Raw genomic sequence first — 16,647 nt, 5'->3', positions numbered from 1 at the left:
AATTGTAAACAGATGCATAATACTGAAAATAGCTTTTTAATTATGGACCAGTTATTAAATAAAATGTTATTATACAAATTGAGTCATATAATTTAATTTAATACAATATATATTTATTAAACAAAATAAACCATGAAAAACCAGTTTAAAAATATGTAGGTACCTAATAAATAATGTAATAAGTGAAGTTCAAATAATAATTTGTTAAAATTATCATAAAATTAATTAATTATGAATGATTTATTTCAACTACAATATTTTAGTAAGTATTTAAACTATTCAGTGCTAATTAAAATATATAATTAATTATTATACCTAATATATTGACGCTTTACGTAGAGGGCTATTTTAAATATTTTGAGTTTGTTTTTTTTAAAGTTATTTTATATAATATGCTTGACGGTCTAGTACTTTGTAAAACATTTAAAATTATAAAGATCACATTTTTAAAACGCTCTAAATTTTTTCATTGTTAAACTTCTCTAACCTAATAGGTATATTATGATTTTGAATATCATTATTTACTTGAATTAGGTTTGCCATTAACATACAAAATTAATATTTATTAATATTTTATATCAAGCAGTCAGTTTATTTTCATGAAACTTATTTAAAAAAAAATATTTGAATATAATTTATTATATTTATTATTCAATTAGTTAACATGCACGATTATATTTACGAGATTACAAATCAAAAATAATAAATTATAATATTGTATTACTTAAGTATCTATATATTTAGAAACAGTAAATTATTAGTAATCAGATAGCTACGAGTATATATAAATAGTAGATAAAAGTTAAATTTAAATTTTACATTTGTTTAAAATATTTTTATTAATCTAAAATTGTAATGATGTGTTATTACATTTTAGATCGATTTTTATGTTTCAATTGATTATAAATTAAAATATAATAGAAATACTCCTTAATCTTTGTTTGATACAATCAAACTAGCATTATAACTATCTTATTATTAGTATAATTTATTGTAATGTAATTACTATATTTTATAATATTATAATTTTCATTCATTGCGTATTAATTAGTATAGTTTATCTTGAAAATACACACATATAATATATTATAATATATATATACATATATTTATATTATTATTTTAAAGGGTTTTGAACTATTATGGTGTATTTTTGCAAATAATTTATTTTATAAAATAATTTTTGTTTTTCAAAATGTTACCGAATTAAAATGGACACAAATTTCATTGATTTATTTATGTTGTTAATTTAATAATTTAGATAACGAATTTGAAGATAATTAATAGGAGATAAAAATTTAACTTAAACTTACTATGAATAATTTAAATCAATTAAAAACTGAATTCATACTTACTTTTAAAATTATAAAATTAAATTTCATTCAATAATTATCGCATAGTGGTTAGTTCATATGTGATACATCAATTAATTATTACTTATTAGCCATATCAGTATGGAGTATAATATAGACTAATTAATTGTTAAAAACTTTTGTAATTTAATAATAATGTGGTATAATAATATCACATTATCAAAAATAAATTTTAATTGTTATCTATGCTATTGAAGTACAATAATTGTATTCAAAACTTTAAGCTAAGTATAATAATAGATTATGGTGTAATTTCAGAATTTTTCGTGGAATGTATAAAAAATTTAAAATAAGCTGCCCATAATCAGTGTTAGGTACTTTAAAAATTATAATAATAATAATTTTATATTAAAATATATAAAATATTCAACAAAAATATCTGTAGTTATAAAGAATAATTAAAATTAAAAAATTTTTAAAACCATTAAAGTTTTGCTATTAATGTTATAAAAACGAGAATCAATTTAAATTTTATTAATAAATCTTTAAAACACATGTTTAAAGTATCTACATTTTATGGAGTGAAAATAAATTCCCTTGTATCCCGAAAATGACGATCTCAATAAGTATTCATTGGTATATATTAACACATTTATACATTTATAATTTATTATAATGTCGTAGGTCATATGACAAATTAGTTATTTTGTAAAAGGACTAGACTCCTTACAATGAAGTAGCCTGTTTGTGAACTACTAATTTTTTTTTTCAAACGGCAGACTGTTTTCAATCTTATTGTAGAAATCTAAACAGCATTTAGGCCTTTTAAAATCTACAATTGTTATATTATATTAATATTATCGTAATTAATAACTTGTACAAAAAAATGAACAAACAATGTATTATGTTTAATCTATATAAGTACATATTATATTTATTTAGTGAAGAGTAGTGAAGTTATATATTATTACACGGTTTTTAACTATTAAACAACTAATTTTATTTATTTGTTTTTAAAGCATATTATTAATATCACTGAATAACTAACGAAAAATAAAATATATGTATCAATTTTTATTTACTTATTGTTAAATATTGTTTTTTGTGGCACTTTGAGCTAACAGTGTATTATTATTATTGATCATGTAAATATTTAACCATTAGGTTATTATTTTTTTCGATTTTCTATAAATAAATTTAATATAACAGTTATTTAAAATTATACAATAATAAACATTTTCACTAAATAAATATAATAGGTATGTACTTGTATAGTTTACATATTATATAATAATTCTTTTATTTTATTTTGTTTTGTTAACAAGTACGAGTAACTTTTAAAGCAAAGAAGTAAGATATTTTTACAAGTAATAAATTAGAATAAAGTTACTGTATAATAATTATAGTTATTAAAAAGCCTAATTTCTTATTATCTATCTGCAATAAGATTAAAAGAACCTGGTGATTTGAAGAAAATAATTATTAGTTTGCAAACGAGTTATTTCATCGCAAAGAGCCTTGTCTTTTTGTAAACAAAACTCATTTTTTCTAAAGCCTACGGCATATATTATATACTATAAAAAAGAAAACTGAATAAATAAACAAATTAATATTTTTTTTTAAATATTTTTATGCAAAAAATTTAATTAATAAATAATGAATATAACTTTTATAAAAAGGATAATTTAAAGATATTTTACCAGTTTAAAACAAACATTTATTATTATACAAATAATGAGTAATTTTGATCTATATTGGTTTAATATATAGTTATTATTTTTTCTTACGATAATATGTTTTTAGTTTTTTCATTATTTGTGGTTATGTAATTTATTTTGTTTTTAGATTTTTTCGAAAACTATATTATGTTTTACAGATCATCTGTAGCAAAAATCTGTATTCTACATAAGAAGTTGTACATAAATAATTATATTAGTATAGTATTGTAAAATAGAGGTGTAAATATTATTTGTTGAAAGAAAATTTCAAGTACGTACTTACTTTATAGCTAGCAATTAATAGTTTTAAACTTCCATGGTTAAATATTAGATTTAAAATATATATTGTTAAGATAAATTAATTGCATTAAATAAATGTTTAAATTAATTTACTTTATACCTAATATTAATGATAAAAAAGTTGTTATATTATAATATACATAATATAGCTTATAAAAATGTATAAGATAGATAAAACGTTTTATAAAATAGATTTTTAGATTTTTAAATTAATATGCTTGAGTAATTTTTATTTTCGTAATTCAAACAAGTTTTATTTAGATCAAGGATATATATTTTTATTTTAAATAAAATATTTTATGCTCGATCCAATTTTGAGTTTAAAGTATATAGTTTGATGTGTATTTTAATTCTAATTTTTGAATAATTTAAAATATCTTACCATTTACATAACTGTATGACAGTTAAAAAAGTAACCAAGAGTAAGTGATAATGAAAATTACGTGGATTTCCAAATCGTAAATCTACTTTTTTTTTTTATACCTTTCTTACTACTCGTATTTTTGTGTACACACGCAAACTATAACGTAATATAGTCTATAATATTAATTATATTGGTTGCGTGTATCAAAGCACGAGTGCTTGAGATTGAAATGTATTTTGTTTAATTTGTATGGAAATATTGTTTTAATTTTATGCAAGTCAAATGCTGTTAACTAAAGATTTTCGAATGTTACAGTAAAACGTAAGCAGTAGGTAAAGCTACGTGCATAACAATGACAATTATAAAGTGCAATTTACGTGTTAAAGATAAAATGGTTTTATTACACGACAAAGCGCAAACAAGTTTTCTGACCACTAGATGGCCCGTTTGGGTATTAAGCACAGGGGCGGCTACTTTGACTGACACCGTTGATCCAGTTTTGTCGGACTATAAAACGCACAACTGTTGTTCGAAATAGATCACAAATCAATCAGCTTCTTCAGCAAGCAGAATAAAATATTGTTATCTCTTATCCACATTGTGCAGACCAACAAAAACCAATCACCATGAAATCTGTAAGTTTATTTTATATGTTTTATACTCGCGCTTAATATTTTATTAAATCTATTAGTTATGAGTCACTGTTTTTTTCAAAATATAAAAAAAGTTTGCGATATGTATCTCATATTTAAGGTATAGACGTTTAGATTAGTTTTTCGTACGAAATAAAACGCGTTGCTTAAATAGCAAATGTATTTATTGGTTAATACTTTTAACTGTGGACAATACGACTAATTTTCAAGACTTACAAAAACCACATCTGCGATCTACGTGTAATTATGTTATAATCGTTTTAAAATATTTTAATACACATCATACCATAAAGGAGTTGATATATTTTATATCAAGTAAAAAAATTAAATCGTCTCTAATACATTTAGAGTTATATTGTCGATTAAATTATGATTGTTAATACCTATTATCCGCCTTGTTGACAATAAATTTTAATCAATTAGTATAATGAGCTACTTAGGTACCTCATGGCTCATATCATTACAACGTCTTTTCGATTTGGTGGCGGCACACTATACTTCTATATGTACTTGTAAGTTGTAGCTTATAACTAAGACAATGTGTGCAGGTTATACACTTATATGATGATAACGCGAATAACGGATCAATGAAGATAACGTTTTACGGTTTTTCTCGTTTTTCAGTACGTAGCTGCCGTTCTATTGTTGGCTTTTGCCGTCTGCGCGTTCGCCGAAGAAGCCAAGCCGCAACAAGCGTCTCCTGCCAAGACGACAGACAAACGTAGCATCTACGGACTGGGCTACGGCTACCCTGCGTACCACGCACCGCTCACTTACCCAGCTGCTCCATTGGCTCTGCCTACGACCTTCGTATCGCCACTGAAATACCACGCTCCACTGTCCTACCCCTTGTCCTACCACGCTCCCCTGCCATACCACGCGCCAATCTCCTACCACGCGCCAATCTCCTACCACGCGCCTCTCTCTTATCACGCACCCCTCCCCTATCACGCTCCCATCTCTTACGCTTCCCCTCTGTCTTACCACCATGCACCAATCTACAAGGCCCCGTACTATGCCCCGTCTATCTACTAATTGTTAATGACATTGCACTCTTCAATCGACCCGCTGAGTCGCAGTAATAAGAACATTTCATTCATATAATCTGAATTATATGATTACCACATCGTCGGCAATCGTAGTTTTAGTAAACCATTGTTAATAATCATATTATTTTATTTTATTTGTATATATATATAAATATGTCTGTATCATTGTGAAATATTATATTATGTATTTATTAATAAAATAAAAATGATTTGAATTCTCGTAAAAGTCTGCGTTTATTATGATTTATATTTTGACAGAAATATACATGTTACCTATATAATTATAACAGCGTTAAAAATTTGGGCATATTCTCCTCGGGTTTAAAAACACGTACTACTTCTTAGTGGAGGACAACTGTGCGTTATTGTTGGCATTGTTGGCCGCCGAAGTGAAGTAACTGTACGAGTACGGCGCTGGACTCTGGGTGGGCTGTTGCGGCTGATACGTGGCCGGATATTGCGGCGGCTGGTAAGTGGCCGGATATTGTGACGGCTGATAAGCGATCGGATATTGTGGTGGCTGATAAGCGATCGGGTACTGCGTTGGTTGATAAGCGATCGGATATTGCGGTGGCTGATAAGCGATTGGATATTGCTGCGGCTGGTATTGAGGTACAAATGACTCAGTGGGCCCGTTATAGTACGGGGGCTGATATGCGGGTACCGATGGATTGGTAAAAATGCTATTGCCGTATGGTTGTACCACACAAGTCGGTAAATAACTTGGTTGGTACGAAGGTACATTATTGATTGCTACTGCACCAGGTGTCGGTTGTGGCGTTTGTAACGGTTGTGCAATTGTTGCAGCAGTACCACCGTTGTATGAAGATATTTGACGCTTATCCTGTTTGGTTGTCGCCTTTTCGTCGGCTACGGCCACAGACACGACGATCATCATGATAATCTATAAAAAAAAAAAAATAAGGAGGTTAAATATTACGATAAATACTAAGAAAAAATCATATTAACATATAATATTTATTTGAATATTTTAAGATATAGGTACGTGATTTATAACAGTACTGAATTGTGCTTATTACAGGCAATATAATACTGTATTAAAAAAAAAAAGTTTACTTGGCCCAAAGTCTACACAACTGACAACGTTAACAACATGTTTGTACTACGACATTAAGATTAAGTATTTATACTGATGTATTAAATCGTTAAGAACTTGATTTAATTTAGGCTCATTAGTCATTCATGATTAATGCCTAAATGCATTTTTCAAAGTTAAGATTATTTTTATAAAATCGATTAATTGAGTTATTTTAGTTTAACAAGTAGGCATGACTTAATTAGATTGATATTTAAATATTCAATAATAATTTTTTATCAATTTTTTGACTTACATTTAAGCATAATAAATTTAATATTTTTAGTATTTACTATTTAGTGTTACTTTAATTTAATTTGAATACATCATGTGAAGATTTTTCTTATAAACTTATTATATTTTTAAAACTATGAGAATAAACCAAGATAAAAGCACTGCCTATATAATGAGACAAAATTTTCATAAAAAAAAAAATAAAAAAATAAATTTATAATAATCACGGTTCATATTCAAATTTTACTAGTTTGTTTAAGAATATAGGACTTACATAAATATTTTATTGACAATAATTAATAATATTTATTTCATATCTTTTTTAAATTTATAAATAATAAACACTATCTAGTGATTAGTGTTATAATAAATTCAAAAAAAAAAAAATTATACGTACATAATATAAAGCGTAGTTAAATTTTGTACTTACTAAAGATTTCATCATGTTGTTGTAGATTTAGAGTTGGTATAGATAGAAAAATTTTAAAATAATCACTATACTAACTAATCGAGAGCTAAAGTGCTTATACTTCACATTTGAACGGATCTGTTGTCTTTTATACTCTGATGAAGATCTTGATATAATTATCAAAATGTTATTGTTGTCATCATATCATCATACAATAGTTTTAGAAGGTTGCTTAAGCATTATAAGAAACCACATTTTTCTATGTATTTAAGATTATTATTACTACACAGTACACAACAATTAACCACATTTTCTTTTCATTTTTATCCGATCTTCTTCCTATTATCATCATTTCGAAACCAAATTGTTAACATTTTTAACAATAATAAATCTCCGCGTTCATATTCTATAAAAGTGACATAATGCCCTTTAATATTCAACTCATCAGTTAATAAGATCTTTTTAATTACTTCACAATTAATTATTCTTACAAGATGATTCTATTAAAACTATGTATGTTTACAGAATTATTATCTTGTAGATTATATGTTGCAAATTTTTAAAAATGACAACGTTTTTAATACAAATAGTTTTTTTATTAGTACAGGTAAACTTAATAGTAAACAAGATAAGAAATGTAGATAGTATATATTTAGTTAATTTTCAATATGTGATAAATATAATATTATATTACATACGTTCGTTAGACTATTCATAAAATACATGGTAGTTTGTTTTCCATATTTTATTAGTATACGTTGAGATAGAAATATATTTAAAAATAAACACGGTCACTGAAATTGGAATTTAATGATTGGGTATATGACAAGGTGGCCGATAGACTCCAAGAAGAATTAAATACAGATAATCAAGACATATCGTCAAAACTACGCTTAACCGGACGATATCACATCCTAAATTATATTCGGTCTCTACAGTTTTGTTGCGAAATTAGTTTACTATATTACATAAAGACCAATTAAATTATATAATGTATGTAGGTGAATAATTTTTAAACAATTCTAAGCAAACTGTTAACTTCACATTTTTTTGATATCCTCTGTCAATACTATAATATTTTCATTTTGATTAAATAATACCATGTTATTAATTATCGCTATTTAGTATCAAAAATGTTTATATTCAAAGACAAAAACAAATTATTTTTTAGTTGAATTTTATCCAAAATAAAAAATTTTAGCAGTAGATGCTTGTTTTTCCTATTCATTAAACTTTATATTGATTGTCTATTTGTGTATAAGAGTAATATAAGAGTGCGTATTTTGTATTTCTTCATTTAAAGATCAAATGTATTACAAACTTCATAAGTCTTAACTTATGCAATTTTATGAGTAATGAGTTATCTATAATTTTTAACGTATTATATAAAAATTAAAAAGTCAAACGTTTAAGTAACAGTCAACCGGAACTGTATAATCGCGATACAATGTATTATAATATTATGTTGGTTGTTACGATGATACCGGATGTCATAAAACAATGTATTATAAATTTAAACATTTTAAACGTATGAGTAATTTTTTTTAAAGATTATGTCTAATTTATTGATACGCATTAGGTAGTTGACTTCTAATATCTTGTAAATCCGGTTTTTTGCGTGTATTCTTTAAAGTGACATTTATTGAAACGGAATATAGTATTTTTTTGAAACAAAATTTCACTGTTTCATTCACTGATAAACTATAATGTTTTTATTTCTAAGTTTAATTCTTCTGTGACATAATCAACCACAAGTATTAAATTATATAGTAGGTATAATTATTTATACATTATATATCTATATACATATAAACGCTAATAAATTTTCCCTTTATTTATGTTCGTAAAAAAAAAAAATTGTTCCATTTTAAAATTGTGATAGATCATTGAACAGAACAAAAAAATGTGTGCTAATAAACATTTTAATAAAATTAAAATGTAACAATTAAAATTAAAAAATATTTTATCATAACAATTTTATGTTGGAATTAAGCATATAGAAAATTTTGGTTTGCACTAATATATAGGGCATTATTTTTTGTATAGTAAGAAAGAATGATTGTAGGCTTATTTTAATTTTATTAGAACCTGCAAACATTAACTATTACTTTGTTTTTTCTCTTTATTTTTATAATAGTGTATTACACTATTACTGTATTGATCGCCATAATAATTACTGCTTTGTATATTGGGTTAAACCTGCTGAAATAAAATAAATAAACATATAATTGATTAGTAATACATAATATGATTTTAATGTTTCATAAAATATTTAAATATTAGTGAAATATATTAATAAATTAACTGTATAAGATGCTTCGATCGAGACAAAATAAATAAACATAAAATACAACGCTTTATCAAAGGATCTCTGTTTTAATTAGGTACTTCATTTCAGGAGAAAATTGCAGCATCTTTGTAATAATTAGGTTTGTGAACTAATTTTATTAAGATGAGCATATAAATTCTGCCTGCAGCGTATTGAATAACGATAATAGCACTTGATACATTTTTAACGCTGTTTATAATACTTTCTAAACTTTTCTTGCATCCCTTATAATTTTCGTTAAAATCGGTCGATTAGTTGTTAAGTCTATAATAGCTGCAAATATACGAATATTAACTTATTTTATATATTTAAATAACTAATGATAATTATTATTTAACTTTATAATAAAAACTAGTTAGAAAGTTAAAAAGTTTTACTATTGCTTTTTAATTTTATTTTCCTGAACAAATAATACTTTTGATTTATTCTATTTCTCAATATTTCTTAAACAGAATTTGGGTCTAAAAAACTATGCTTAAGACCTGCTCCACGATATCCTCTATAGACTATAAATTAAAAAAATCACATGATGATGAAATGAATAGTTTTAGAGTTGACCTGTAACAAAAAACTTCTTTCTTGTATATTATAATATATATATATATAATAATAAATCAGTTTTGATGTTAATTGAATGAAAATGAATTATAATGTTAGAAAATTGTATTACATACATTATTTTTTAAATAAGATGCTGTTATTTTTTGCTCAATTAAGAAGATTCATTTGGTATTTATAAAAAAATACTTTTAAGATATTACGATTTGTTTTTAGTTTTCAATTAATATAAGTATAATATGTACGCATCTTATATTACCCCGACTCATAATTTATAGCTCAGTGTAGTATGTCTCTAACTTTCATATTAATAAGTAATAATGATAAATTATAAATAAGTATACGGTATTACAAATGTTCACCTTAAAATGAAAACATTTCACATTTTAGATAAAATTTAGTTTATTTTATTTGAAACACATTATATACATAAACATATTCATATTAAATTGTATGTAAATAAATTAAAAAAAGCATATCTTTATTATAATATACTCAATAAGCGGCTAATCTATTGTTTATGAAATTTAAATAATAATCAATACAAAAATCAATAAATTTAGATTAAACAAAGTAAAAGAGGTTTATTTCCAGTTAATGAAAACCAACAATAACCATAAACCAATCACTGAAAACAATGTTTAAACACTTTAAACATTCAAAAAAATATATTTTGCGTGATATTTTATAGGATTTATTATAAAAAAAATTTACTCATAGGTATCTACCCAGTACCCAGTTGTTTAGTAATACTATAATAATGAGTAGTGTAGTAGAATTAATTATTTTATAACTATAATGAACTTAAAAAAAGTTACAAACTTTGACATTTTGCCATCTTTAATGAATAATAATAATAGAAAGTAAATGGTATCACAAGAAAATCATATGATTTTAGAAAAAATTATTTCTGATAGTATACCTACAATGTATTAAGATTACACCTTCTTGATTTTGAAAAAAACTAGTTTGGCCTATCAGCTGTATTCATATCTATACATATTTTAATTTCTGTTTTTATCATAAAAAATGTATTTCCGGTGTGTGTTGACATTATAAATGTTATTTATTTTTGTACACTGTTTCTTGTATAAGTTGTATTAAAAGTATTATACATATACGACATACCTAACCAGTTCGACATAACCATACAAGAGACGAGTAAATAAAAAATAATTATGTGTATAATATTTATTCATAAAATGTAGAGACATCATTCATAAGACTACTGGATGACTGAATGACATTATTTAAAGTTATAAACCAGCTAGTCACGCCTCGTATAGACTTGATCGGTTACGATATCACTACAACGCAAAGCTAATGGTATTATTAAAACGCTATTGATTTATTTCGTTGTGATTTCATTAGGCGAAATTATTTAGTAAATTATTGATGCACGATTCATTTGTAGAGGATATGTAACTTCTGAATTTTTTAATTCAAGTGGTGACAAGTTTAATGTTGCAGATAGAAAGCTGATTGCTGTAGTATAAAACATATTATATTTAACTAAATATCAAATAAATAATATTTTTTTCAGAAATAATTTTACTCCTAAAATGATAAAAAATTTTATCTGGCATAAAAAAAAAATTGTTTATAGATATTTTAATAAAAATCTTTTACACATTTTAAACTCAATTATTATGAAAAATTATATTTTCTATTTTTTTGTTGAAAATAATAATAATCAATAGTTTAAATAAAATAAATGGTTATAGGAAGCAAATCAAATTAATATATAAAATAAATTGCATATTATATTAGTGTTTAATTGGGTATATATTTACATTATATATTTATATATGATTTTAATACTATTTATCATAAATTATTTTGTGTTAACTGCAACAAATAAAAATTAATAAATTATTGTAATAAAATGAATAAATGTGAAAATTCTAAATCCAATCAATATAATTGAATAAAATAGTGTTTTAAGAAATATTAAAAATTATTAACGTAAAAAAAATAATAAAAAACTGTATTTTATTTATTTAGTATTTTAAACTATTTCAATAAAATATCACTTAATCATTATTTTTGAGAATTATACAGAAATCAATTTATTAGAGTCAATTTACAATTAAATCATATTTTACTAGGATAGGTACTTATAGTTATTAGTTAAAAATGTTAATATGAGAATGAATAAAAATTTAACTAAAATTGTTAAGATTAAGTTTAGTTATTCAAAAGTTTTAATTTAAAAGTACTAGTTAAAATTTTTTGTATTTATTGAAGAAAAATATAATTGTTTAAAATATAAATAGTTTTTAAGTCCTTGAGTTATTATCAATACAATAATGTAGATACTATAATAATAACTAAAACTAACTACATAATATATTTATTTAAATATTTAATACCTTTATAAATGTCATTAAAATGGTATTTTTTGATTTATTTAATAGTTACGTAAGATATTTTTTTTTTAAATAGATAATGCTGAAAATATTTTGAATATATTTCTTTTGAATTGAAATATTTGAGTTAATATTAATTATTGTTTAAATAAGGGAACTTATTTGCTGTAATTATAAAATACATTTTATGGAAGTTTTAAACAATAGAAAGTGTAAATATAACCGGTAAAAGTACTTTTTTCTCTTAAACTAAACTCGACTTTATATGGAACAATATTTGTAAAAAAAAAAATTTTGTTTTTATCGTGACGTCAAATGTCAAAATATGCGTTTGATTATTGAAAAATAAGTTACTTTAAGTTAGGTAAATATATTATTACGTGATACTTATATATTAATTAGTACCATAAAAATGGCCATTTATTTTGTATACAATTTTGAAAGTACTACATAAATGAGTATTTCAGAATTTAATGTAGTTATTCAATATAGTACTGATATGATACTGATTAGTAACTACTGGTGCACCATTTACATTCTCACTCTAATATGCAATAACTAATTCATAATAGTATTAATGCTAAGATTCGATCATCAATACCTAATCGGAAGTTTTTTACCATTGTGGGACTGCAACACTCCTCCCCCCCCGTTTTGAATTTTATTGTGGAATTTAACTTGAATTAGTTACTTTGATTACTGTTCCCAAGTATAATATTATTTGTGTTGTAAGGTTTTTAAAACTTTTGGCTTTGTTATAAGTAGGGCTAGGAACTTCATGCTCTAAAGTATGCATACATTACATTCTTAAAAATTATAATATATTCTCTAAAAATATGCAAGAACGTTAAAATAAGTTATTAAAAATATTTTATTTTTCATTAAAATATCAAAAACTATAAATGTATTTATTATTAAACAAGGCGTTTTTAAATTAAGATTCACTTTAAAAAAAAACTATATTTAGTCTAAAATATATTATACTAACTATATTAAAACCAGACGAAAATACATATGATACTAACAGACGAATTGACATCAACTGATCGTATTGACACGTACTTCTTATCTAATGACTATGTTTTTCACAATACACAAATAATTGGGAAAACACGCAATAGATAGATTATTTGATTATATATATATTTAATCATTTTAATCTATTTTTGTCAATGTTTAGAAAATTAATATTAAATATTGTATAGTACATATAAAATATTATTCACTATGTTATATATTAGTATTTTTTTTTTTTTTTTTTTTAATCGAGAAAATTATACAATCTGTACAAAAAAAAAAGTACAATAAGCATAAATGATGGTTATATTTAATTATAGTTTATGAGCTTGAATATCTTGAGAGAAGAACCAACCAGCGAAGGCACTTCGGCGTGAATTTACAATTTATTTATGATTTTATTATTTGATTTTTTTTTTAATTTTTAATTAATAAGATCTTGAGGCCATTGTCGCTTGAGTCTTCTAGGAGGATTCCCAGGGATGGAGATGGATAGCAACTTTTTAACATGAGGGTTCGTGTGGTTATGAAGGCAGTTTCTGAATTTAGAGTAAAATAATTTGGCTGTTTCAGTGACTTTAGGAATACGGAGATCTGTGTGAAGGGTGTGATTAGAGATATAAGGAGGACAATTGGTTATAAGTCTGAGAATTTTGGATTGAAACACTTGAATTTTTTGGCAGTGCCCCAGACCTGTATATATTATTATTATTTTTTTTTTTAATAAAATATGTAAAATATGTATTTGAAATACAAAAATAACAAATTATGCATTTGAAAGGAAAAAGAGCTGAATATGCAATATACGCTAAATAAAAATTATTGCTTTAAACTTCTAGTAAAATGAAACAAATTTCTATACTACATAGCTATGTTTTGAATGATTATTGAAAACATACAAACTCCTATAAGTCCCTAGCTTTAGTTATGAGGTTGGTTAAAAAAGTTCGGCTAAATATGTTTGTTATAGAGCGTATTTTGTGCTTTTGGTTATTTTTCAATTCTTGAATATAGTTTTATAGTCTAAAATCCCCATATTACAGAATACAGATGATCTATATGACTGCTTAAAAGAATATATTTATTTAAATTTGCATTATACTTAATGATACCCTAACTACTAATATGTTTAGCCCATATCTTCTTTTACATAGGTGAGGTGTACTGTGGGTTTCGATAAGTTTCTCAGCGGGTTGCTGTAAAATTTATAGTAAAATCAAGATATCTGTCCTTGTACCACTGATATGTTTTAAGATACCATTGTAGTTTTCAACAAGTCTATTGCTTCTTTTTAACATTTCAAATGCATAAATGCACATCATAAACTATACAACCAACAAGCTTTTTTAAACGATGGGTTTACATCACTCCTATGTTTAATTTTCAAGTGTAAATTCAAATAATCTAATTAATTTAAATTTAGTCATGAAGTTACTTATGTATCATGTAATATTTATATTGTAAATTTAAATTCCAATTTAAAGTACATTGTTCTGTATGAATTAAGAGCATAGCCAGGTTAGAACATGTTACAAACAGTGAAAATACTAAGTAGGTAGGTACTTATTTTATAGGGGTGTCTTATAAGTTGAATTTTGTAGAAGCTCTGTATCCACTTGAATTTGGTCTAACCCATATTATTACTAGTACACAAAGTAAAAAATGTCATAATAATTATAAATAGTTATTGATTAATTAAAAAATAAAATATAATTTTAAAAACATAATACTGTCTTATCAAATATGTTTTCAGAAATATTTTTGATGATTATTAAGTTTAGCCTAACTGCTTAAGACATCTGATTAAATGACACATGAGACCTATATTATAGGTTGTAGTTTCATGAATTTTCATATTATTTTTTTAAGCGATTCAATTTAAATAAAATATTTATACTCTATATAATATTATTTTAATATTTCATTTAATTTTTGTACAATATTAATTTATATTATAAAATTAAAATTAAATTCACCTATTTTCCTATTATTTTAAACAGTGCACCCGTTCTTATTGTATACGTATTCTTATCATTGTACTATAATCTTTATTTACAAATCTTATAAAATAAATTTCTTATTAATCAGTGAGTATTTAATTTAAGTATTTTTAGATGTTTAGTTTTAGCGAGATTCATCAATATAATAGTATGTTCAGTATAAAAAAATTTGTAGGTAGCTATCCTAAGTATGTTATAAAAATACATTTATTGCTCCACTCATAAATTTAAATATTTATAAAATATTTATTTGTACATATTTTTTTATTTATTATTCATGTATACTTGTGGAAATACATTATAAAAGGTTTGAATTTAATAAAGTCGTCTTATATATTATGCAAATTAAATAAGTTCTTGATTATTGTTCTGTTTACTAAATGTATTGTATATTATATGCATGGTTTTGAACAAATAGAGTTCATATAAATTATAAAAATGTATTGAATATAACTACGTATTTATTTTTTTCGTAAAATATAGGTACAATAATGATTATATTATATTGATTCTTAAATCAGAAAAATCGAAAAGATGTAATGGGTATCTAACAACTTTTCTGTCTCAACTACTAAGAGTAGCAAACATAACATGTATAATCTTTTTTATTTAAAATAACTACAGTATTACAATATAAATATACAAAAAACTATAATACTCATAATAATTTAAGACTTCAATAATAGTGTTATACGAACAGATTAGTAAATTTAATTTTTATCAATCTAATATTTTTAACTTAGACTGACAATAATTGCATAGTTTAAAAGAACAATATTTTTGGAAAGACGTTTATAAGAAAATCTTTAAGTATTGCAGTTATATTCAGTAATCAACGTAGAGACGAGTCAGATATGTTATGGAGAACAACGTAATATTATAGTTATAGTTAAACGTATGTGTTTCGTCGTGTCACCTTTTCACAAAAAAAAAAAAAACAAAACGGTGATTTCACACACTTCACATCCGTTGTAATATTCCTTATAGGCCGCGATCGGTACTTACCGGTTTATCCGGGTAGTTATGTCACATACACACTTAATGCTACGCGTCCAAACATCATCCGCGTGCCGATCGTTGACAAGGGACCGTGGGGGTCGGATGTCCCGCCGTCGACCGGTTTGTTTGACGCGCGCGCGTGCTGCACAGGATGATGGACCCGGACGGTCTCCCCGGTTGCCCCGGTGAAAGTCTTACAGAAAAATACGCCCGACCAAAGTAGTATATAAAATCCGATT

At 24.5% G+C, this 16,647-nt stretch overlaps 2 protein-coding genes across 2 annotated transcripts; one reads left to right on the top strand and one right to left on the bottom strand.

Moving 5' to 3' along the window:
* Positions 1–4,223: 4,223 nt before the first annotated feature.
* On the top strand, positions 4,224–5,571 carry LOC112599320 (cuticle protein 12.5-like). Its single transcript, XM_025346169.1, has 2 exons — positions 4,224–4,330; positions 4,973–5,571. Exons 1-2 carry the CDS (start codon positions 4,322–4,324, stop codon positions 5,381–5,383), a joined length of 420 nt encoding a protein of 139 aa, XP_025201954.1. The 5' UTR covers positions 4,224–4,321; the 3' UTR covers positions 5,384–5,571.
* A 41-nt stretch (positions 5,572–5,612) lies between these two features.
* LOC112599319 (repetitive proline-rich cell wall protein 1-like) lies at positions 5,613–7,244 on the bottom strand. Its single transcript, XM_025346168.1, has 2 exons — positions 7,158–7,244; positions 5,613–6,301 (listed from the first exon to the last, which is right to left on the bottom strand). The coding sequence occupies exons 1-2, from the start codon at positions 7,170–7,172 to the stop codon at positions 5,732–5,734; spliced, it is 585 nt and encodes a 194-aa protein (XP_025201953.1). The 5' UTR covers positions 7,173–7,244; the 3' UTR covers positions 5,613–5,731.
* Positions 7,245–16,647: the final 9,403 nt, after the last annotated feature.

This window comes from Melanaphis sacchari, unplaced genomic scaffold, assembly GCF_002803265.2.
Source record: "Melanaphis sacchari strain LSU unplaced genomic scaffold, SCAv2.0 Contig50_pilon_pilon, whole genome shotgun sequence".
Classification (NCBI taxonomy): domain Eukaryota; kingdom Metazoa; phylum Arthropoda; class Insecta; order Hemiptera; family Aphididae; genus Melanaphis; species Melanaphis sacchari.
Note: the sequence above shows the minus strand (reverse complement) of the source record. Positions and strands in the feature narration are given on the sequence as shown.